Source organism: Rutidosis leptorrhynchoides, chromosome 3, assembly GCF_046630445.1.
Source record: "Rutidosis leptorrhynchoides isolate AG116_Rl617_1_P2 chromosome 3, CSIRO_AGI_Rlap_v1, whole genome shotgun sequence".
Taxonomy (NCBI): domain Eukaryota; kingdom Viridiplantae; phylum Streptophyta; class Magnoliopsida; order Asterales; family Asteraceae; genus Rutidosis; species Rutidosis leptorrhynchoides.
Window position 1 is genome coordinate 66807986 of NC_092335.1, and position 25420 is coordinate 66833405.

The 25420-nt window shown below is 32.8% G+C and overlaps 1 protein-coding gene across 1 annotated transcript; it reads right to left on the reverse strand.

The window, feature by feature from the left end:
• Positions 1 to 19935: 19935 nt before the first annotated feature.
• Positions 19936 to 24565, reverse strand: LOC139896257 (probable inactive leucine-rich repeat receptor-like protein kinase At3g03770). Its single transcript, XM_071878853.1, has 7 exons — positions 23119 to 24565; positions 22678 to 22811; positions 22050 to 22293; positions 21208 to 21419; positions 21100 to 21125; positions 20638 to 20749; positions 19936 to 20366 (listed from the first exon to the last, which is right to left on the reverse strand). Exons 1-7 carry the CDS (start codon positions 24485 to 24487, stop codon positions 20118 to 20120), a joined length of 2346 nt encoding a protein of 781 aa, XP_071734954.1. The 5' UTR covers positions 24488 to 24565; the 3' UTR covers positions 19936 to 20117.
• Between the last annotated feature and the right edge of the window lie 855 nt (positions 24566 to 25420).

Below are 25420 nucleotides of genomic sequence, written 5' to 3' on the forward strand. Positions count from 1 at the left end.
CCAGTAGATTTTGTTGTTCTGGACATGGAAGAAGATTCTCAAGTTCCTCTCATATTAGGAAGACCATTCTTAAACACGGCTAAAGCAATGATAGACGTGTTCGGTAAGAAACTGACCCTAAGTATAGAGGATGAGAGTGTTACCTTTTCAGTTGATAGAGCAATGCAACAACCACAATCTGCAGATGATACATGTTATTATATTCAAACTATAGATGCACATGCAGAATTATTAGAAGAATTTCCAGAATTACAAGGAACAGGAGAATGCTCTTTAGGAGAAGGTAATGAACCAATTGATGAAGCTGAAATGTTAGCTACACTTATAGCTAATGGATATGAACCAACAACAGAAGAAATTCAAATGCTAAAAGAAGAAGACAGATATCGATATAAATCATCGATAGAAGAACCCCCGAAATTAGAGTTAAAGCCACTTCCAAACCATTTGGAATACGCTTATTTACATGGTGAATCTGAATTACCTGTAATAATATCATCTTCTCTTACTGAAAATGAGAAATCACAACTCATTTCTGTGTTGAAAGCTCATAAACCAGCCATTGCATGGAAGATTCATGATATTAAAGGAATAAGTCCTTCGTATTGCACACATAAAATCCTTATGGAAGAAGGTCATAAAACGTATGTGCAACGCCAACGAAGACTAAATCCTAATATGCAAGATGTAGTTAAGAAAGAGATTATTAAACTGCTAGATGCAGGTTTAATTTATCCAATCTCTGATAGTCCATGGGTAAGCCCAGTTCAATGCGTGCCTAAGAAGGGTGGCATGACTGTCATCACAAATGAGAAAAATGAGCTTATTCCTACTAGGACTGTAACAGGATGGCGTGTATGTATTGATTATAGAAAATTAAATGACGCCACCAGAAAAGATCACTTTCCCTTACCTTTCATAGATCAAATGTTGGAAAGATTAGCCGGAAATAGTTACTATTGTTTTCTAGATGGATTTTCCGGATATTTTCAAATTCCAATAGCACCCGAGGACCAAGAGAAAACCACATTCACGTGCCCTTATGGTACTTTTGCTTACAAACGCATGCCATTTGGACTTTGTAACGCCCCTGCAACCTTTCAAAGGTGTATGATGGCGATTTTTCACGACATGATAGAAGAATGCATGGAAGTATTCATGGATGACTTTTCAGTCTTCGGTGATACATTTAAATCATGTCTAGTTAATCTGGAACGAATGCTAATTAGATGCGAAAAATCAAATCTAGTACTTAATTGGGAGAAATGCCATTTCATGGTTAAAGAAGGCATCGTTCTTGGACATAAAATTTCAAAAGAAGGAATTGAAGTGGATAGAGCTAAAGTAGATGTAATTGCTAAACTTCCACATCCCACCAATGTTAGAGGAGTTAGGAGTTTTCTAGGGCATGCCGGTTTTTACCGACGTTTCATAAAAGATTTTTCTAAGATTGCCACTCCTATGAATAAACTCCTAGAAAAGGATGCGCCATTCATCTTTTTAGATGAGTGTATCAAATCTTTTAATATTCTTAAAGAGAAACTCACTAATGCGCCGATCATGATAACGCCAAATTGGAATCTACCATTTGAACTCATGTGCGATGCAAGTGATTTTGCAATGGAAGCTGTTTTAGGACAAAGGATTGAAAAACAATTTCAACCTATATATTATGCTAGTAAGACATTACAAGGAGCACAAACGAACTATACAACTACTGAAAAAGAACTCCTTGCTATTGTCTTTGCTTTTGACAAATTTCGATCATATCTCGTTCTAGTAAAAACGGTGGTCTATACCGACCATTCTGCTCTTAGATACCTATTTTCAAAACAAGATGCTAAACCAAGATTAATCCGTTGGATCTTACTCTTACAAGAGTTTGATATTGAAATCCGAGATAAAAGAGGAGCAGAAAATCTCGCCGCTGATCATCTTTCTCGTCTTGAAAATCCCGAATTAGAAGTTCTAAATGAATCAGCCATACAAGACAACTTTCCTGATGAATATCTATTGAAGATAGATTATAAAGAAATCCCATGGTTTGTAGACTATGCAAACTACTTAGTTTGTGGATTCCTTGAAAAAGGATTATCGTACCAAAGACGAAAGAAATTCTTCAGTGATATAAAACACTATTTCTGGGAAGATCCACATCTGTTTAAAAGTTGTCCCGATGGAATAATACGCCGATGTGTATTTGGAGATGAAGCTAGTAAAATATTAAACCATTGTCACACAGGACCAACAGGAGGGTATTATGGGCCTCAACTAACAGCAAGAAAAGTTTATGAAGCTGGATTCTATTGGCCTACAATTTACAAAGACGCACACCTTCTTTGCAAATCCTGTGATGCATGTCAAAGGGCCGGAAAAATAAGTCAACGTGATGAAATGCCACAAAATGTCATCCAAGTATGTGAAGTATTTGACATTTGGGGTATTGACTTTATGGGTCCATTTCCAAAATCTCATAATAATCTATATATACTCATAGCCATTGATTATGTATCTAAATGGGCGGAAGCACAAGCTCTCCCAACTAACGATGCACGAGTTGTAGTCAACTTTTTAAAACGTCTTTTTGCAAGGTTTGGAACACCGAAAGCTTTAATAAGTGATCGGGGTACTCATTTCTGTAATAATCAACTTGAGAAAGTTCTTAAAAGATATGGAGTAACTCATAAAATCTCCACCGCATATCATCCACAAACAAGTGGACAAGTTGAAAATACTAACCGAGCTTTAAAACGTATTCTAGAGAAAACCGTAGGATCAAATCCGAAGGAATGGTCCATTAAATTGGAGGATGCACTCTGGGCTTTTAGAACAGCCTATAAAACTCCAATTGGAACCACACCTTTTAGACTTGTTTATGGAAAAGCATGTCATCTTCCAGTAGAAATTGAACACAAAGCATTTTGGGCTTTGAAAACATGTAATCTTGATTTACATGAAGCCGGACGTCTACGATTAAGTCAACTAAACGAATTAGAAGAATTAAGACATGAAGCATACGAAAATTCGTTAATCTATAAAGAAAGAACGAAGAAATGGCATGATAAAAGAATCAGAAGTTCAAAAGAATTTAAAGAAGGAGACAGAGTTCTTCTTTTCAATTCACGATTCAAGTTATTTCCTGGAAAATTGAAATCAAGATGGTCTGGACCATTCATAGTCAAAAGAGTTTTCCCATACGGAACGATAGAATTGATAAATTCAAATGGGATTGAATTTAAAGTTAATGGTCACAGAGTTAAACATTACATACATGGTCCGATGGAAGTCGACAACGAAGTTAATCACAATTTCGACACCACAGCTAACTAAGTGTGGGGAGAATCAAGTCTTTAAAGGATAATATGTATTTCTGTTAGAGTTAGATTGTCTGTTTTCGTGTAGTTCTCGAAAATGGAACCCGAATGGTCTTTCCCTAGCAGACCCTAAAGAACTAGTCTTCTCCCCCCATTCTGAATTTTTATTTTTTTTAGGTTTTTACGAAATGAAGACTGCCTGTGAACTAAACCATGGTCTAATGCTACACGCTTTGATCACTAAAAGAAATAATGACATACTACCGAGTGAATTAGTATCAGTAATCAGAGAAAGAATGGACGGAGTTAGAAAAGAATCTAGATGCGAAGATAATAAGTTACAATTTGGTAAAGGAAAATCAAAATCCGCAGCGAAAAGAAGAGCACGACACCTAGAAAGATGTCACAAATGCGAAAAATGGTCACATGGAGGTAAATGTTCAAATAATCAAACCTATTCAAATACCGAATTTGTTACTTTATGCAGAGACGGACCGTTCATATGTTTAGAAGAAAAGACACTGAATGCTCGAGGTTACGCCTATGTAGCCATGGAAAACCAATTAAACCGACTATCTTATGAATGGGATAGACCATATAACTAAGAAATCTATTCCACAGGTATATCTGTACAGTTTTTATTTTTATTTTTATTTTTAACCTTTTGATAATAAACGCTAATTTGTTCGCTAAAAAGTATTAAATTGGTATTAAATAAAATTAGGTTTGGCGACCGAAATTATTGATATCATTCAAAAATTTATTACATCACTGCGAAATTTAACGTTTATTCTTAAGGTATAAATATCTTTAAACAATCAACCCAAAATATTTCAAAAATTCGTCATGAGTTAAATTAGGTCTTGGAACTTTAATTACTTTACCGAAAAGAGGGGCGCATATTTTTGATAATATTTGATTGATTAAAGTGGGATAAAAAGACAAAAAGAATTTTAATTTTATTTTTACCATGTTTTTAAAATTAATATTTAAATCTTAAATTAATATTGTAAACTTTGTAAAAACAGTATATTTAAAATTGTAAATATTTGAAAAATTAATATAAGTTTGGTGTGAATTTATAATATGAATTTTTAAATTAAGATTGGTGTAAATTTTTAATTTTTAAAATATGAATTTTTAATTTTATGCATTTTAAATTTTAAGTTTGGTGTGAATTTTTAATATTAATTTTGAATTTTATATTTAAGTTGTGTAAATTTAAAAACAAAAATTTACTTTATCTCATTAAGTTAAGAATATGATTTTTAAAATTCGTCGTAAGTTGAAGACTAGGTCTTTGAACCGAAATTGCTTTACCCGAGGGAGGGACGAGAACTTTTATTATCATTATTTTTAATCTTATTGATTTAAAGTATGCCAAAAACATTAAAAAAACTCAAAAATCTTAGCTTTTAAAACAATCACTACAAAAAGACAAATTTTAAAATTTTGTCGAGGGACGGACTAGGACATCGATCCGAAATGACCTCGTCCTAAATAACAAGGGAAACAAAATTTTAAAATTAAGTACTTAATTGTTTCAAAAGTTAATGATTATAAAAAAAAAAAAAAAAAAAAAAAACTCCGCGACTCGCAGAGTTTGGAGGGTTAATCCCCGCGACTCGCGGGAGGACCGGATTACAGAAAAAAAAAATAAGAGCTGAACCAGCTCATTCCACACAAAACCCACAGAAAAACTGCGAACATACTGCCGAAAATACACCCAAAAACAACCCCAAAATCACAATTTTTAACCGTTAATCATCAAATCTTTTGCTAAAATCATGTTGAGAAGGATGCTATCTAAGAATTACTCAAGAAAAACGGTAAATTTCTACACCTAAACACCATTTAATCCGAAATTTGGTGTTCTTGAGTCATTTTTTTCCCAATTTGATTTTGATGCTTTTTAGTGTAATTAGGCTTAAATTGTTTATGTATTATGCTTGTATAACCTAGATTGATGCTGTTTAACATGATTAGAAGCCTTAAACTTCAAATTTTGAATAATCTAGGGTTTGTGTTCTTGAGAAATTTGGGGCTTTTTGATATAAACAGGTTATGGCCGATTTTTGTCATGAATTGTTGCTAAATTGAGTAGTGTAACATGTCTAGGTAGTTAAATGATCCAAACTTTGAGCCTAAACATGATTTTGAGAATTAAAGTGGACTTTTTCAAGTCTAAAATTCATGAACTTGATTTTTGAAAGATAATGCCATTTGAGACTTGTTTAATTGCTAGTAATGATTATTTTGACATGTTATTTGAGTTGAATGATTATGAACTAGGCGAACATTTTCGTATATGCTTATTTGAAAAAGTGTAGATTTAATGAAAATATGAAAATGAGCTTAAGTTTGATATAAATTGATAATGTCATTGTAATTATTTTGATTGATGATTTTGCTGACACTAATGCATATTTGGATGCACAAAATTTGTGTTTGATGTGTTTTGCAGACTGAAAGGGGTGAATCTTCATCCTAAGCCATCAATGCTCCTGCTGAGAATTTGGAACAACAGGAGGTGGATAACTACTACAAGCAGGATATACCTCATCCAGTCATGACCTTTTCTGATATGCACTTGGAAGAGTTGCACCCGAACCTGAGATTTGACAGACTTTGGATAGATTATCCAAAATATCAAAGGGGTTTGCATACTCTTCATTCTAAGGTTGTTGAGGTACCGAGGGTCATAGAATGGGGACCCTTAGAAGCTGTAGAATTGGCCGGGCCAATTAGGGAATTACTTGTACAGAGGTATGGTAATTCTACTTTTAATGACTGGGTACGTTTATTCACCATGCGTAGACCTGTATATAAAGTATGGTGTGAAGAATTGTTATGTAGTATAGAGTTGAATGATCAGGTAGCTAGTTTAACCGATCGTTCTTTTATTAGATTTTTGTTAGGCGGTTCGATGCGCCACATGTCTTTACTGGACATGGCTCAGGCTTTACGTATATATACGCCTGAGGAGTTAGCGTCTGCCGATTGTAGAGGATTGATACTAAACGGTAGAAAGATAGATGAAAATTTTGATACACACGGTGTGTGGAGTCAAATGACAAGCCATCACCGTTTCAAAGGGGGAAATTACTCTTATTTGGATATAGATAGAGCAGAATTAAGAGTGATACATAGGTTTTTAGCTAATTCGATTACACAAAGGGGTAAGAACAAGGAAAAAGTAAATGAACAGGATTTGTTTTACCATATGTGTATTCGAGACCCACAAAGCACTGTAAGTATACCATATTGTGTGGGTTATTATTTATCAGCTATGGTTCGGGGGATGCGACCGCATAGCATAATAGGAGGTGGTATTTTTATTACTTTGATTGGTGAATATCTCGGTGTGGATATAAGTCGGGGGGGATTATTAGTAGAAGAACCAGAACCCCGCGATACTATAGGTTTAAATGTATACCATGGTGCGAAAGTTTTAAAGAGGCGAAATAACGCCGCAGTACGATACCATGGTAGACATCCACAGGTGGAGAGAAACCAACAGCAAGGTAATGTAGGAGGGGGGAATGAGATGCAAGAAATGCAAAGGTTTATAGCTTCTCAGGAATACGAAAATGCTAGACAGAGAGCATTTGAAGATTGGCAAGTTCATCAGAACCAAATCATAGCTCATTGCCAACATATAGGTAGAAACTATATTCCTACACCGAAACCCATCTTCCCTCCCTGGTCTATAGAGATGCAGCCACCATATCCTACGTATGACCCTGCCGAAGCATTCTATAGCACCTATGGTTATGCCTGGAACCCCTATTGGTACCAATATCATCCTTAGTTTACTTATTTTTTATTTTATTTTGTAATTTGTAATTATTGATACGTTTAATAACTTTTGTTGATATTATAATCATTTTTATAATTGTCTAACTTTTATTCTTAGATTTTAATAATTTTTGAATGTGGGGTAATATACCAAACTTCAAAAATATGTATATATGTTTGCAAGTTTATCTTATGTACACAACAGGGTAAAACAACGCATTTTCAAAGACTGGCATTAAGTTCAGCAAAAGCAACTAATTTTGACGACAAGATGCAAAATATATGTGAAATAACAACAAGACGGAATGAACAAATGATGTGCACCATTTATCATTCAGCAAACAAACGCCAATATATTTGGAAACTTTGGTAAAAATTTAATCATTTTCACACAAATCACCCTCAATAATTTAAATTATTCCTGATTTCTTGCAAATGAGGGCATTGCAAGATCTTAAGTGTGGGAAGGGGTTAAATTCTTTCGGATTTTTTAAATTCTTTCGGATTTTAAAATTTTTATCTTAAACACTTGGTTACCATTAAAAATACTAGTAAAGCAGTAGTTGTATTAGAATCTAGTGCTCTCTGATAATAAAGAACAGCCCTAGTCTTATATACTGACTACCCAATTCTAGTAAAATTTTTAAAAAATTTTCAATTAAATGAACTCAAAATCATGTTTATACATATTTATGAACGATAAAACTAGGTTTTAACACCGAAATTATTGTTACCTCAAAAAGGACATAAATTGAGAAACAAACTAAAATGTTAAAATTCATTTAAAATGGAATAGAGGACGATAAAAAGGAAAATAAAAGCCAAGTGTGGGAAAATTTACCAAGTTATCTTAAACATATGTCACATATATCTGTAACAAATAACTGAAAATACTTTTGCTTTGGACTAAACTAAACTGTTTTACCCGATGAAAGAAAAGAAGAGATGGATCTACACGATGAATCAATTCCATCATTAAAAGGAAGTAAAGTCTTCCGAAAAAGACACGCGCCTCTTGATTTAGGTCATGAAGTTGTCGTCCAGACCAGCTGTAGGTTGACAAAAAATCTAGAAAAGTCATCACTAAAATCAGCAGGAAATCCACGGACCTCAGCATTAAACAGGGTCGCCAAGTGGTCAGATTTATCCTAACCATAAGAAGGATTTATCTCGTACAATGGGGGGTACCATGCAAATTAGCTGGACAAGACTAATGAATCAGATCCCCAGAAAGGATAATCTCCTTAAAGATTAAAAATCAGCTTTTAAGACTGATATCACTCAATCCTTGATATTGACCTTAAAGATTGAGAATTCAAACTCATGGAATTCAATGATATCTAAACTCGAGCTTGAACGAGAAAATATTTTGATCAAAATTATAAACCGATTTGTTTTCTGAAAACCCTATTTTCAATGCGTTCATTACCATTGAACGTAAAATCCTAGGAATTCACCTGGAATTCATTAGGTCACCTGAACTAAATCGGGTGTCAACCGTAAGAACGGTGGTTGCATAGTGGTCAAAGACAGGACCTTGTGCCATACCGAAAAATTATGAGGGTGAGCTTTACTATTGCTCCTACCAAGGATAGTAATTGCGTCCGACACGTTATAAACCATAATTAAAAGCATGTCAGGGGACATTGCCTTAACAGTTGCTTGTTCAACGCTTTCCTTTCAACCGGACGGTAGTTTACCGAAAGGTAATATACGGGACAAGTAAACTGGACGTGTTGCTTTCCAAATACAAGGTTAGCAAGTGGGTGACACAAAACCGCAAGTTTTGAGCTAAAATTTTCAAATCTGAAACCCACCAAACCCACAAAAATATTTTGCAAACACCGGTAAAGGGTTATCCCTGAAAACTTATCTAGGGTAAAAACTAGATTTAATTTTCAAAAGATCAAATGTTTTCATAAAGATCCAATTTCCTTAATGGATCTAAATTTTTATAGTCATGTGGGACTGTAAACCATATCGTTACTACCATTGTTTATACCGCCGTATAGAAATCACTGATGTACAAAGTGTGAAGAATAAAGAAGTGATTCTAGTATTTCAAGACAATATTGCTTGAGGACAAGCAACGCTCAAGTGTGGGAATATTTGATAATGCTAAAAACGAACATATATTTCATAGCATTATTCCTCAAGAAAGACAAGCTTTTAGTTGCAATTGTTCTATTTACAAGTGATATTCGTTTAAATAATAAAAGGTGAAGACAAAAGACAGATTCGACGAATTGAAGACGCAAACGACCAAAAAGCTCAAAAGTACAAAAGACAATAAAAAAGGTTCCAATTATTGATAAGAAACGTCTCGAAAATACAAGAGTACAAGATTCAAAACGCAAAGTACAAGATATTAAATTGTACGCAAGGACGTTCGAAAATCCGGAACCGGGACCAGAGTCAACTCTTAACGCTCGACGCAACGGACTAAAAATTACAAGTTAACTATGTATATAAATATAATATAATATATAATTAATTATATTAATTATATATATATTATATTTATAAATAAAAACCGTCGGCAGAGAAAGACTCCAAGGGACTGAGCTGTAATTTCATTCTCCGCGACTCGCGGAGTTTGAAGGCAAAAATGCCGCGAGTCGCGGAGCCCCAAAATGAAATTCTGCCTATAAAGCCAACCGAATTCTGATCGCAAAAATCAATCTTTTTTCTCCTCATTCATACGATATATATATATATATATAATTTATATTTATATTTTAATTTTAATTATAATTCTAATAATAAGGGTATGTTAGCGAATGTTGTAAGGGTGTAAGTCGAAATTCTGTCCGTGTAACGCTACGCTATTTTTAATCATTGTAAGTTATGTTCAACCTTTTTACATTAATGTCTCGTAGCTAAGTTATTATTATGCTTATTTAAAACGAAGTAATCATGATGTTGGGCTAATTACTAAAATTGGGTAATTGGGCTTTGTACCATAATTGGGGTTTGGATAAAAGAACGACACTTGTGGAAATTAGACTATGGGCTATTAATGGGCTTTATATTTGTTTAACTAAATGATAGTTTGTTAATGTTAATATAAAGATTTACAATTGGGCGTCCCTATAAATTACCATATACACTCGATCGGACACGATGGGCGGGGTATTTATATGTACGAATAATCGTTCATTTAACCGGACACGGGAATGGATTAATAGCCACTAGAATAATTAAAACAGGGGTGAAATTACATTCAAGGGTAATTGGTGTAATTGCTAACAAAGTAGTAAAACCTTGGTTTACACGCAGTTGATAACCTGGTGTATTCATTAAACAAAGTATTAAAACCTTGTTACAATTCGAATCCCCAATTAGTTGGAATATTTAACTTCGGGTATAAGGATAATTTGACGAGGACACTCGCACTTTATATTTATGACTGATGGACTGTTATGGACAAAAACCAGACGGACATATTAAATAATCCAGGACAAAGGACAATTAACCCATGGGCAATAAACTAAAATCAACACGTCAAACATCATGATTACGGAAGTTTAAATAAGCATAATTCTTTTATTTCATATTTAATTTCCTTTATTTTATATTTAATTGCACTTCTAATTATCGCATTTTTATTGTTATTTTATTTAATTGCACTTTTAATTATCGTACTCTTTAATTATCGCAAGTTTATTTTATCGCACTTTTATTATTCGCAATTTCATTATCGTTATTTACTTTATGCTTTAATTTAAGTCTTGTATTTATTTTTAATATTTTACATTTGGTTTTAACTGCGACTAAAGTTTTAAAATTGACAAACCGGTCATTAAACGGTAAAAACCCCCCTTTATAATAATAATATTACTTATATATATATTTGTATTTTTATAAAAGTAAACTAATATAGCGTTGAGCTTTGTTTAAAAAAAAAAGATTCCCTGTGGAACGAACCGGACTTACTAAAAACTACACTACTGTACGATTAGGTACACTGCCTATAAGTGTTGTAGCAAGGTTTAAGTATATCCATTCTATAAATAAATAAATATCTTGTGTAAAATTGTATCGTATTTAATAGTTTTTCCTAGTAAAATTTAAACTATTTCGTATACCTTAGCTTTGACATCAACATCCCCGTCTGTTCCAGGTATAGAACCCTAGCCTGAACTATAAAACAGAAGTATGCTATTTGAGTTTAGTACACGTTGGTTGACGTGTATTGTATATGTTAGTTGCATGTATGTTAAAACAGGGGTACTTATTATATATACGTTAAAGTTTAGTTACCAGGGTGCTCAATCTTGTAGAATATTTTGATAAACGTTTCTGGATGAACCAACTGAAATCTTGTGATCCACCTTTATATACAGATTATGCGCAACATTAAAACTATGAACTCACCAACCTTTGTGTTGACACTTTTAAGCATGTTTATTCTCAGGTTCCTAGAAGTCTTCCGCTGTTTGCTTATACGTTATACAATCTATGTGCATGGAGTCATACATGCTTTATTCGAGAAAACTTTGCATTCACAAAATCATCACCATGTATCTTATTTGACTGTATTGTCAACGGATGTATTGTTAAAAACTATTATATACGGTGATTGTCTATACGTAGAAATCATCAGATGTAGAAAACCTTGGATTTATATATTCATTTATGGTATGCCTTTTTAAAAGAATGCAATGTTTACAAAACGTATCATATAGAGGTCAAAACCTCACTATGAAATCAATGAATGATGTATTCGTCCAAATGAATTTGGACGGGTCATCACAATACACAACGCTACGTTAAATATGAATATGCAGGCCGAAAGCCCCCGCCGCATCGTGCTGGCCGAACCGGGCTAGTTCATATCTATTTGTACACAATAATTAATTACACATTTTCATTACTTTTGAAAACTTAGTGATCTTTGGACACTCATATACACGTTTTGAATATAAATTACCAAAACGGGTTTTTAATGTACATAATAAAACTATGAAATACAGTAAATGGTATTGTGTCGTAACAGGCGGTAGCTCATTTTTTTTAACAGTAGTTCGGGATCAACGAGGGGACTTAATCACCCACGTGTTCATTTCTCGCAGTTGTATAATCCATCTCCAACTGCTGCGCAGGATGAAACTCATGAAAACCCCTCCTCACTGTACCCGCAACGCGATGTGCATCAAGTGAAAATAATAAATATTTCTAGTTAGCAAATACATTTTATTAAAAACTAGTTTTATGAGCCCGTGCGTTGCACGGAAGTTGTACAAATTAGTAACCGATATTGATATTTTTCACATATTCGATATTGATATTTTTTAAATGTATAATACAATCACAATAAATAATTCTTGTGTTGTTAGGCCAGCGATAATGACTCATACCTCTTTGTTAGATATTGAGAATTCAATTCCCTGAGACGGCAACATTACGCACAAAGATATCCCTTGATCTTGAATTCTCCAAGGTCGCCTTTCGCACATTGTTGTGGGGGCAGGGGGAATGAGGGTTTTACCAGCCAAGCCCTCAAATTGATCCGGGTTTCTTCTAGAACAGTAGTTGGGGGCGGGTTATTCAACTGTAGAAAATGATCGCGTGAGTGGTTTAGTTCCTTATGGGTGATCCCAAAATGCTGTTAAAAAAATTCACAATGAAAAAATCATTTATTACTATAATATTTGTATAAAAAATATTAGTAATACTAACATGAGCCTGATTGCGCGATAGTTGTGTAAATTAGTCAATAACGTTAGTACTGGTATATGTATCAAATACAACAACAACGAAACCCAATACCTTATAAGTGGTGTATGGAAAAAATTGTTTATTACTAATAACATTTGTATTAAAAACATTAATATTGAATACTAACGCATAAATTATGAGCACGTCTATGTGACAGATTGTTTATTTAAAAGTAAAAATATAGTAGCCTATAATTATAAAAATATTAAATTTAATGAATAATAAGTAAAACACGAAGTCGCATGATATTAACATTAATGGATAAGATATGAGTCATTATTATATGTAAAATCTATACTATATCTATACTATATATAATAACAAAAGCAAAAATAGATCATTTTAAGAAGCCTAAATTAATCATAGCCATCCATTAAATTAACCATCTTTGATATTAGCCCTTAATTTTCTCCTAATCTTCCTAATAACCTCATAATCCTAGCATTGAATTGTTTGATTACGAAACTACCCTTATACAAAATAAAAGGGATGGGGAAAATCCATTTAACTTATGTAAAATATTCATATTCATATATGTACGTATTTTTAAATAATATATTCATAAGAGATTAATTTATCATATTATTATTTTAAGATAATAACATAGCTCAACATGGAACATTTTATGGAAACCAACACTAAATAGGTCATTTTAAGGAGTCTAAATTAATCTTAGTCATCCATTAAATTAACCATCTTTGATCTTAGCCCTTAATTTTCTCATAATCTTCCTAATGACCTTATAATCCTAGCATTGAATTGTTTGATTACGAAACTACCCTTATACAAAATAAAAGGGATGGGGAATATCCATTTAACTTATGTAAAATATTCATATTCATATATGTACGTATTTTTAAATAATATATTCATAAGAGATTAATTTATCATATTATTATTTTAAGATAATAACATAGCTCAACATGGAATATTTTATGGAAACCAACACTATTTTAAACAAATTATGTATAATTTTACCGTAAAATTCATAGTTATGTTCAAATATCCATTTTGAACACTTTTTTAACTTAATTCAAAGGCTCCATGTTTGTTTAGAAATATGTTAGTACTAATAGTCATATTGACATCATTGAACCCTAAAGTTAAAGGTTGTGGATATTTTTTTATGTTGTTGTTTAATAGTGTGACTTCCTACAACTTACATTATCGTTTTGGAGTTTTTAGAAAAATGCTTTGTGCAGGGTCTAGGTTGTGGATTGATGCAGGAGAAATCATTAAAGAAGGTGAAGATTTAGAGTACATCCATATTCATGCCTATATTCATATGCCTATATTCATATGCCTATATTGTAAGATGGGTCACACAGGTAAATAACATACCCAATTATGATTTAGTTGTTGTTATTTGGGATTTACACCATTATTATTAATGACATTCATTGAAATTATTCTTTACTTTTGTTTATGACTTTATTAGGTTGAACTCGATGATTATCTCTCAATTTTGTTTCGGCTTATTGTATAGTGATTGCTGGTGTATGAACTTGGATCCTTCTTTTGCAGGTACTCCACAAGTATGATAAAAGTACAAATTAATAATTTTGGTTTCATATGTTTTTTTTCTTCAAGAATCTGATTCTTTTGTGTTTTTAATGGCTACCGGACTGTTTCAACTTCAATTATGAGTTTAAAAGGCAGGCACATCCCATTAAGTACTCAAAGATTCGCAGGACACAAGTGTAAAGGCATTGGCTGTAGAAATATCTAAAACACAAGGTACCTAAATGTCAAAACAACTTCAGTATACCTTTCACGGTGCTGAAGCAAATGCGGTGTTTCTGATTTGGTACAAAACAATACTATTCCACCATTAAACATGTTACACAAACCTCTCAGTTCAATGTGGATGGATCCCTTTGTAGTGCCTTGATGCAGTTATTATGTCATTCGTTACCTTAAGTTACTTCCAAATCATCTCATGTGTTTATATGTCCCGTCTCAAAAGGATCTGCTTGAAAAGTGGGTGGGCACACATCAAATGGGATCCATCTTTAAAGTGTAGTATTTTTTAAGATATAGAAATAGGTGGTCCGACTACAATGATGAGGTATTAAGGTATTATATCAGTGTTTGTATGCTTTTATACGGAGCTATAAGGTTTTATATCAGTGTTTGATGTCTTTGTGTGATGTTTAGATTTAGGGTTTAGAGTTTTTAGGGTGTAGGGTTTAGAGTTTAGGGTTTAGATTTAGTGTTTAAGGTTAGATTAGGGTTTGGATTTTACGGTTTAGAGTTTAGGTTTAGGGTTTAGATTTAAGGTTTAGGGTTTAGGTTAGGGTTTAGGATTTAGATTTTAGGGTTTAGAGTTTAGCTTTGGGGTTTTGGTTTAGATTTAGGGTTTAGTGTTTAAATTTAGGGTTTAGAGTTTAGGGTTATGGGTTTACATTTAAGGTTTAGGTTAGGGTTTAAATTTAGGTTTTAGGGTTTAGAGTTTAGGGTTTTTGGTTTAGATTATAGGGTTTAGAGTTTAGGTTTAGGGTTTAGATTTAGGATTTAGGTTAGGGTTTAGGGTTTAGGGTTTTGGGATTAGGGTTTAGATTTTAGGGTTTTGAGTTTAGGTTTAGGGTTTAGGGTTTAAGGTTTAAATTTAGGGTTTAGGGTTTAAATTTTAGGATTTTGAGTTTAGGTTTAGGGTTTATTGGGTTTAGATTTTAGGGTTTAAAGCTTAGGTTTAGGGTTTTTTTAGATTTAGGGTTTAGGTTAGGGTTTAGGGTTTTAGATTTAGGGTTTAGGGTATAGATTTAGGGTTTATATTTTAGGGTTTAGAGTTTAGATTTAGTGTTTTGGGTTTAGATTTAGGTTTAGGTTAGGGTTTAGGGTTTAGATATAGAACCCCACAAGTTAAAAAGATTTCGACTTCTTTATCATTTTGTACATCAGTGGGTTTATTATTTGTTAGGGGTACACTATTTAATGTCCTTTTGAACCTTCTTATTTGATTATTTGTTCTTTAACCTGTTAAGAGATAATGAGTTGATACCATGTTTACAAACAATTTAGATCTCGGTTCTTTTTCTTTTAGCACTTCACTTAATCACAACATAGACAACATATATAATAAACCATCTACATATTCTGTAACACTGTTACACTTAATATACTATTGAAGCTACTGAAAAAATAAATCATGAATAAGAAGTTTTAACAACGATTTCCAATAACAAGTTAATAATTACTACAATAACATACTGAACACTCATATAAGGTCCAAAGTCACAATTTTTTATTACTAAGTAATTTTTCAAAATGTTGGTCAAGTTGAATAAAAAAATGGTTACCAGGCACACTATGTTTTTATATAAATAAATTACTACAATAACATACTGAAAACTCATATAAGGCCCAAAGTCACAATTTGTGATTACTAAGTAAGTTTTCAAACTGTTGGTCAAGTAGACTTTAGTTGACTTCGTGTAAAAAAACAAAAAAATAAAAATAAATGGTTACCAGGTACACTCTGTTTGTTGGGAAGCAATTTATCAATAAAGGCAATAATGCAGCTATGTCCAATTATCAAAATAATATGTTTCAACAAATTGGAAAATTATATACTATGCAAAACTATTTAGCCGAGGTAATTAATACATCTATTTTGCACCTTCAAACCTAATATGACGTCCTATAACATCACTTAAAAAAACACATATTCATTTTTTTTTTACTAACGCATTGCTTTCCTTTAACATTGCACGCAGATAAATTACGAGCTCTTACGTTTCATGACATTCAAAAGATATTATTAACCAAACAAAAGGCTTTTACTATCTTCACAATTCATCAACACATTAAGAGATTGCAATAATGAAATAACTTGTGGGAAACAAGTCCTATAGTATAAGAGAAAAGATAGACTTTGTGTTGCTAATATTCGCCGTTTGAATTCTTTTAGTTATGGAAATTCCATATTCAAACAATCTATACCTTTTTACCTTAACCACCAATTATTAAAAATAAATATTCACAAACATACACTTAAAAAAATCCCGCGAAGTCGCGGGCTTTAAGCTAGTTTGGTTATGATTATAAAAATATATATAATTTTAATATGTTCATCAAAACGTTACAAATATATGTACCGAATCTATTATAATTTTGTGAGCCCTTAGACTGTAAAATAATTGCAATTTATAAGCAACGCATAATCATTTATTCGATTGCAATATATGAAGATTACATGTAATAGAACTGTTAAATAATTGACTTGCTATTTACTTATTTGTATGTGAGAATTTTATGTCAGGTTATTCATCAAAATTTGTTTATTTTACATATTTTTAATTTAGGGAGTTATTATTACTTAAGTCAGTTTAATTAAAAAAAAAATAACACATATGATTATTTAATGAGTCGATTAAAAAATGCCCGTACTGAATTTTGTAAACAACACAACCAAGTGCTCCGTATCTATACTAAATTTGAAGATGGTCAAATTTACACGACTAGTCCCTCACGTTGCAATTTATCAAATAAATCAAACTGTATACTATATATCATATGAACAACATATATATTAATATAACGTCTTCCGACTCATTATAGAATGTATATTAGATTACAATGACTATAACTTTTTATATAAAAGATATTACTCTCTTTTAATTATGTCGTTATTTAAATTGTTCTAGTGATATTATATAAGTTTTTGTTTTTTTTGAAATTAATTAAGTTTAATTAGGAAAGTAAATTCTGGTTATTACACTTCCATGATAAGTATGGTAAGTAATTTCAACTTATATAAAATTTTAATTGAAAAATATTAGTTTAATTGAGAAAATGACACATGTGCAAATCTGATTCAGTTTAATTGAAAAATTGACACGTGTACAAATTTAATTCAGATTAACTGAGAAATTAACACGTATGATTATTGACACGCGCTTTATAATAATGTATAGATAGATGAGAATATTAAAATATTTTACTTGTATTATGTCCTTAGTAGTTGGTGATCACTGACAATTTTAAAAGTGTTCTGAATTTTTCGTAGTATTTTTTGAATCTTTGAAACTAATAAATTAAATAAAAAAAACCACATAACAGATCGATTGCAAATAGGAATTTAACGATGACAACTAGATTAGGGAGTATTATTTAAATGATCTAACTGCAGCTTAAGCGGTTTGACTCTATTAGAGAGAGGTCAGAAGTTCGACTCCCGTGTGATGCAGCATTGCATACAAGTTTGCCCCTTAACTCTTGATTTCCATCCAAGGGTGTCTTCCGCAACCATCGCGTTACGGAGGCAGTGGAGGAGTGCAACTGCGGAAGATTAACGCGTGGATAGTTTAGTCGTCTTGAGGGTGATCCCAAACAGTAAAAAAATATTATTTAAATGAACTACCAGAAACGTGTATTTGCTTTTAATCATTGATCATTGACAATATTACTCGGATACTTCTTGTGATTTGCTCAGATTACAAACTCTGTTCTTAAAGTCTACTATTTACACGGACAATTCACATGGTTTTCCATTTTGCATGAATGGTCCTTCAGACAAACGAACATTCAGAAATTTATTAATTTGCATCACATACGTTGCACACGTAATGGTATATCCATTATTGTTATCTTTCCTTTCCCTAAGACCTACCTACGTACAAATTTAAACCTTATTAAAAATTTCAGTGAGTGTGCAGAATTTATCGTTAACTTGTTTGCATGAGAGAGTGAGACAATTAAAGAATCCAATATAATTTAATAAAATCATAAGTATTTAATCAACTAAAATGAATACTAGCTAATACTCGTATAATATTCTCAGATATTTAGCGAGTTAAGAAAAGATATTTTGGGAAAATTAACAGTAGCAAATAAAATCAGGTTAATAAACGTATAGTAGATATTTCAGCATGTGATTAGCATCCAAAATGTAAAAGTTTTTCATTTTAGTATGACGTGGTATATTTGGCACTAGTGAATTGCCATTACAAATATCTATTTTGTCTTTTTTCTTTCATTAGTAAGCTAAATGATCGTGACAGTGGCTTTACAAAAGCGTGACAGCAACTGACAGATTAACGTGTACTACTAATTATTTTCGATGTCCAAGTATAGCAGTGTATTTTTGTTTTGAACGGAAGAAGTACGGGATTACCTAAGAGACTTAATCACCCACGCGTTCATCTCCCTCAGTTGCATAACTCGACCCCAACTGCTACCCAGAAGGAAACCCAGCCCAATCCGAAGGCATGTGCGGTAAAACCCCCCTCCACCACCACCACTGCCCCCACAACGCGAGTGTAATAACTGGCCCGGATTTTTTGTAAATTTCGCTTCTCACGAGTCAAGTTCACAGTTAGGTTTGAGATCGACTTATTTAAAATTTAAAGAGCCTGGGCTTAAACTCAACTTGAACCTGACAGAAGAAACGAAGTACGCTTTGGTGAGCGAGAAGCAACCAGGTACAGGGAAAGAGGCGGTGGGCTTAGTAAAGATAGTATTAGTTCCACTTGTAGTAATACCTGAACCTGACAGAATATAAAAATAACATATTAGACTGAGATTGTAATTTACTCTAAATTTTACAGCTATTTTGAGTTGCGACGATTTTTTCAACTCGGGGCACCATACAAACAGGGGCGAAACATAGTGTTATCCAAAGGGGGTATCCTCCCCACCTGGATTTAACGGCAAAAAAGTTTACACCTAAAAAAATAACTAAAAAATAAGGATTTATTTCGTGTTTAACTCTGCTGACAATGAAAAATTTATTAACTTTTTATATCCGCCTCATCTGTATCCGAATTCTAGTTCCGCCATTGCATACAAATGTGGCTTCCTCCATTATAAATTCATAAAAAAGTGTAAAATGTGTTTAAGATGGTAACTTTATGATTGATGCACAATGGATCAAACTTGTTATTTACGAAATGGACTCACGAGTCACGAGAATGGCTAATTAATTACTTGGGCCGGTACGATTTGGGCCCAGTCAACTGTACAATTGTATACGGCCCATTTTTTCAGGTTCATGGTACGAGCTTGCTTTGTGGATTTTAACTCTACTATATAAGCCAAATTGGCAAACTAGTTTAAGTAACAAAACCTGCAATTTTATTTAAAAAACTTTCAAGTTACTTTACTACTATCTGACCATCTTCATGCACATTCTTAAGCTTGTCAAAGAAGTCATAAACAATTTGATTTACAGATTTGTTACAAGAATGTTAATGATAAAAGTATGATTGCAGGTAGTTTACACACCTAATTATGTGCATAAAATATGAATGAATCTTGTTTTTTAGATGGTATCTATTGTTTCTACTAACTTGTTAACGAGCTCGTGTCATTAAATGCGCTCTCTGATCTCTGTTCAGAATCAGCTGTAGCCTGTACCTGAGCTGCATACTGCAAGTTCCATAGTACATCTTCAAACGAAGGCCGATTTCCTGGTTCGATAGATATGCACTTATTGGTGATCGATATCACTATCGATAATGATTCTTGTGTGCATGTTGTTAACACTATTGGATCCACAATTTTTTGCCTACCATCTTGGCTTCCAAAAGATTTCTGTTTCATAAACCAAAAAAAAAAAAAAAAAAAAAATTATTACTCACTATACTAATCGTAGATAATGTTTATTTACAATATTGCCCCTATGAACAACAACCTTCTACAGGGGGTACTTTAGTAATATGGCATTTTCTTTATAAATTTTTTTCCTTTGATTTGCTTTTTGACCTAGTTAAACGGGCCCACATAACCCCTAGTTGATACCGATTAATATGGAGTTCATTTTATGACCCGTTTTGAGAAATATGAGCAATGAGGCATCACGTACCATTTCGTTCAGCAAAAATGATTCTCCTTTTCCTGTTACAATCGGCCCCACGAGTGCTTCGAGCAAAATGAACCCAAAATCATATACGTCATCAGCCAATTTCTTCATGTTCCTGCAACATTTGACTCCATACATCATGATATTATACACTACTGTAAATGTATTAGAGTACAGAAACTAGAGGTGGCAATTCCGACCCATTTACGTATGAATGTGTCACGTCTGGTATTGTTCTATTCTTATTCATTAACAGGTCAAACACATAAGATGAAATACAGCTAAAAAGTAAATAGCCTATAAAGCATAAAACCTTCAAAATAACGTATTCATATAACAAGAGTATTAAAAAAACGTAAATTTTAAATTTTCATATTTGTCAACCCAGCCCGACCCACCCATTTTGCAACCTTAATATAGTCCGTATGACTTTATAAACGTTAACAAAAAACAAGTGTTCATTACCATGATTTTGGACCATCTCCCTTTGCCTGCATCATAAAATTAATCCAAGTCATTACACAAAGTACAAGAAAAATTGAGTATTAACAATGAAAGATTAGGAAAAATAACCTCAAACTGTTCTAGTTCTTCTGTGATAATCGACATTCCGTAGTCACTTAGCTTTGCAATACGGTGTTCATCAAGCAATATATTATTTGTTCTTAATCTATTGCTTGAAGAAGCGGGAATTACACCAGTATGCAGATAATGTACCGCCTTTGCGATTCCGATCAGAACGGCTAACCTATCTGACCATTTCAAAATCTGATCTGGACAACCCTCTGCAAACGTTGTTGCAAAATATTTAGAATATCTCAAAAATGGACAATTAGATGGAGCCCAATTATAATGTTCTTGACTATTATCTTCCATATTTAGGATAAATTACAGCAGAAATTACCCAACTTTATCGTTTTTGCTATTGCATGTGTGACGCATTACACCAGAAATTACCCATACCTGGCAAACGGGCCGGGTCTAAATGGGTCGGGTTGGTTGAGACCCATTTCTCGAAGTCTCTTAAGCTCGTAAAACCTCTAGATAATAATAAATCAAAAATCTTGTAAAGACCCGTTAAGACCCATTAAGGATCCATTAGAGCTTATATATATTTGTTAGGCTTCATATAGGTCTCAAATGGACCCATTCTTTAACTTTTTTATCTACCAAATTGGTTAAATACCTAACCCAATGGACCCAATTTTTCAAGAGATGGGTCTCAATTGCCGGGCATTGAGGTGTCCAACTAAAAAATTTACATTGTGAGTAATAAACCGCCAATTTGTTGCTAACGTTGATTATAAAGTCAACTTCACTAGAATAGAGAGATGAGCACGAAATAATGAATTAAAATAACGAATTCGTATGTTTTAGATATTTTATAAATAAATCTAGCTACGAAGCATACTGACCCGAGAGATGAGCACGAAAGTTTCCATTAGATATATACTCATGCACAAGGAAGACTCTGCTTGAAGTGGAATCTTCTAAACCTGAATCATTTATACAATAACCCAAAAATCCAACGAGATGCGGGTGTCTAAGCTTTGACAGAAGATCGAGCCGAACTTTGAGGTTTCGTATTGAGTATTTTTTAAATAACGTAAGAGATCGTATTACGATATAAATTCCGTTTTCCAATCTCCCTTTGTAAAGCTGAAAATTTTAACATCTTAGAAGTTATATCATTAAGCAAATATCTAATTTTACCTAGATTAGCTACAAAAGATAGAAATATCATGGCTTATGGGACAAGATATTACCATTGCGAATCATGTTTTACGCATGAAGGATACAAGCGAGAAAGAAGTCGGCAAAGTGAATCATTGGAATTGACTTTTAAGGTCAAACCCAGCACTTCAAAAATTGTTAAGGATTTCACATGTATGTTGTTCTATGTGAAGTATCATGTTATGACACTCATAGTTTTGTTTTGTATTTTTTTTTTTTCATACGAGTTAGAAAAATATAAACCAAAAAAATAAAGAATTTTGTTAGTTTGACTATAAAGGTCAAAAGTCAAAATTTTCTTAATAATACCTTTCCAATTGAGCCTTCACCGAGAAACAATGCTGCAGAGAAATTATCGGTGGCTTCAGTCAACTCTTCCATAGAAAAAACTCGACATGATGTTGCAACTTGTGTCCCTAACTTAGATGCTTCAGATATGATCCCTGAAATGAAAACAAAAACAAGTGAATCCCAAATACAAATCTACTGTTTTAGTGCATCACGATGAACACTCAACCACAATTTTAAAAAATAGTTAGTCATATGGATGTGCAATTTGAAAGTATGACAAAGAATATAACAAGAATCAGTTATGATAACTTAAATAATATGTCCTTATGCTGTTTAAAGTTGTCATTTTTCCAGTAATTACATATCCAAGTGTGACAGAATATGATTATAAAGTAACTAACACGTAAAAATTACCAAAATGACATTAAAAAAAAAAAAAAAAAAAAAAAAAAAACTTACTAGCATTAACAAGAACTTCAGACGAAATCCCAGTAGGTAAACTGTCCTGAATAACCTTCGGAACCGTGTGCTGCAACGTAATAGTCTCCCTGCGACGTTCCCTTTTACGAAAAAGTAATCGAATAAATGCAACTATGACCAAAATGATCACTATCAAACCAATTGCACCAATTACAATCCATACAACAGTACCCCTAGATCTTTTTCTCTTAACGATATCTTCTTTGCAACTTATATCTGACCGTTTCTGTTCATTACCCACAATCAAGCAATTCCCATTGAGCTTCACAACCCGTTTATTGCTCGCATTCTTATCCAAACAAGAAGGAAGACTACCCGTGAACTTATTCATCGAAATATCAACGAATCCAAGATTTTCTCCACATTTCATGATATTTTGAAGTGACCCACTTAACATATTGGATCCAAGATTCATATAACTGATGTTTGGCAACGAGAATAGCGCAAATGGCGGTGTACCCGTTAACAAATTTGACGATATATCAAGGTGTTGCAGGTGATTAAGTTTGCCAAATTCTTCAGGGATTTTGCCTTTAAATGAGTTATTGCACAAAAGAACTGTAGTAACTTCTTTAGGCAACAATGGAAGTTCAGAATCGAAACGATTTTCCCTTAAATCTAATAAATTTAAACTAGATAATGTAGTTAAATCGGGTAATTTACCCGTGAGGTTATTATGAGATAGACAAATATCAGTGAGAGTTCTGATTTTGGTAACTGATGATGGAAACTGCCCCTTAAATCTGTTGTTCTTCAAGCTAAGAATAGTGAGATTCGATAACGGGTCGAACCAATTTGGGACGGATTCATTGAAATAATTTCCATCTAATGTCAAAGTATGAAGCTTTACAAGTTTTGAAATCTGATCTGGGATGGAGCCAAACATGAAATTTGAGCTCATATCCAAAAGTTCAAGTGAAGCAAGTCTATGGATTTTATCTGGAAGTGGGCCCCAAATACCTAATGAAACTAAACTAAGAACTCTTAAGGTATTCAATCTTGCTAATGTAACTACTAATGAATCAATTGAGAAAGATTGAGATAAAGTTTTGTTTTTTATTGCATACCCATGAAAATCACTAACCTTTGAAAGCTTATCTCCCATGATTTTGAGCTCAATAACTGAATTAGCTTCACATTTAATGCTCACTTGTGGGTTTGGTACCAAATTACAAAAATCACCATTAAAGTTTTCCCAATTGCTTAGTTGCATTGGGTACTCCAAATGCTTCCTTACTTGAAGAAGAAGCTGAGTTTGAGTTGACAATAATTGATGGGAATTTGAAATAAAGAAACCCCATGAAAGAAAGAGCATAAAAAACAACAAATTTAAACAGTAACACCCCATTTTAACTAATTTTTGAAACCCTAAAAGGCTAATACAAAAATCTTGATAGTAACAAGAAAACAGAGAAACCCCATTAAAGATTTACATAAAAATGATCAATTTAGCATAAGAAGAAATCAGATTACAATGTTCTTGAATTAACAAGAAAACAAAGGAACCCCATTTCAAGATTTGTAGAAAGTGGTAAAATTAGCATAAGAAATGAGCTGAAGAGACAAGGTCACAAGGCACATGTGTGACATAAGATTAAAGTTTAGAGCTTTCACAATCACATTCACAATTAGTTTAAAGGTAAACGGTCAGAGCATTAAAAGCATGAATCTGAGATATAACTCATTATAAAATTACAGAAAGATAAGCCAAAGATTTTTGTATGGTACTTGTAATGAATGCTTGGTTTTTATCAACAAAAGATAAAGTGAAAAAGAGAGAGATAAAGCAGTAGTTAAAAAGAGAATGTTTTGGGAAGCTAGTTTTAGATGGGAAGTTAAACAGATGAGTACAATGTAGGGTTTGGTTGTTGGTGATTATTGCACCGTGTGTTTTATGTGTTGATTTTATTTTATAATTAGAAGAAAAAAAAAAGTAAAAAAAAATGAGGTGGTAATAGTGGAGGTAGCTGGCATCAATGAAAAGGTTTTCCCGTTGTTAAAGGGAAGAAATAAATATGAAACTGGAGAGGTGTTGAATCAAATAAATGATCAATGGGGTCAGTTTGTAGAGTAATATTTTTGTTTGAAATATTGATAATTAAATTTGACAGATCTATCATTATTTTACTCTATATACTAATCCACTCACTAACTAGTCACCGATAGCGACACATTTTACGCTTTAATAACTTGTACGTTACGTAGAGGAAAGTTGTACCCACAAAGAGTACTGCACTATTTACTAATCCACAAAGTTGTTTACTATTCACTAACTATTCAC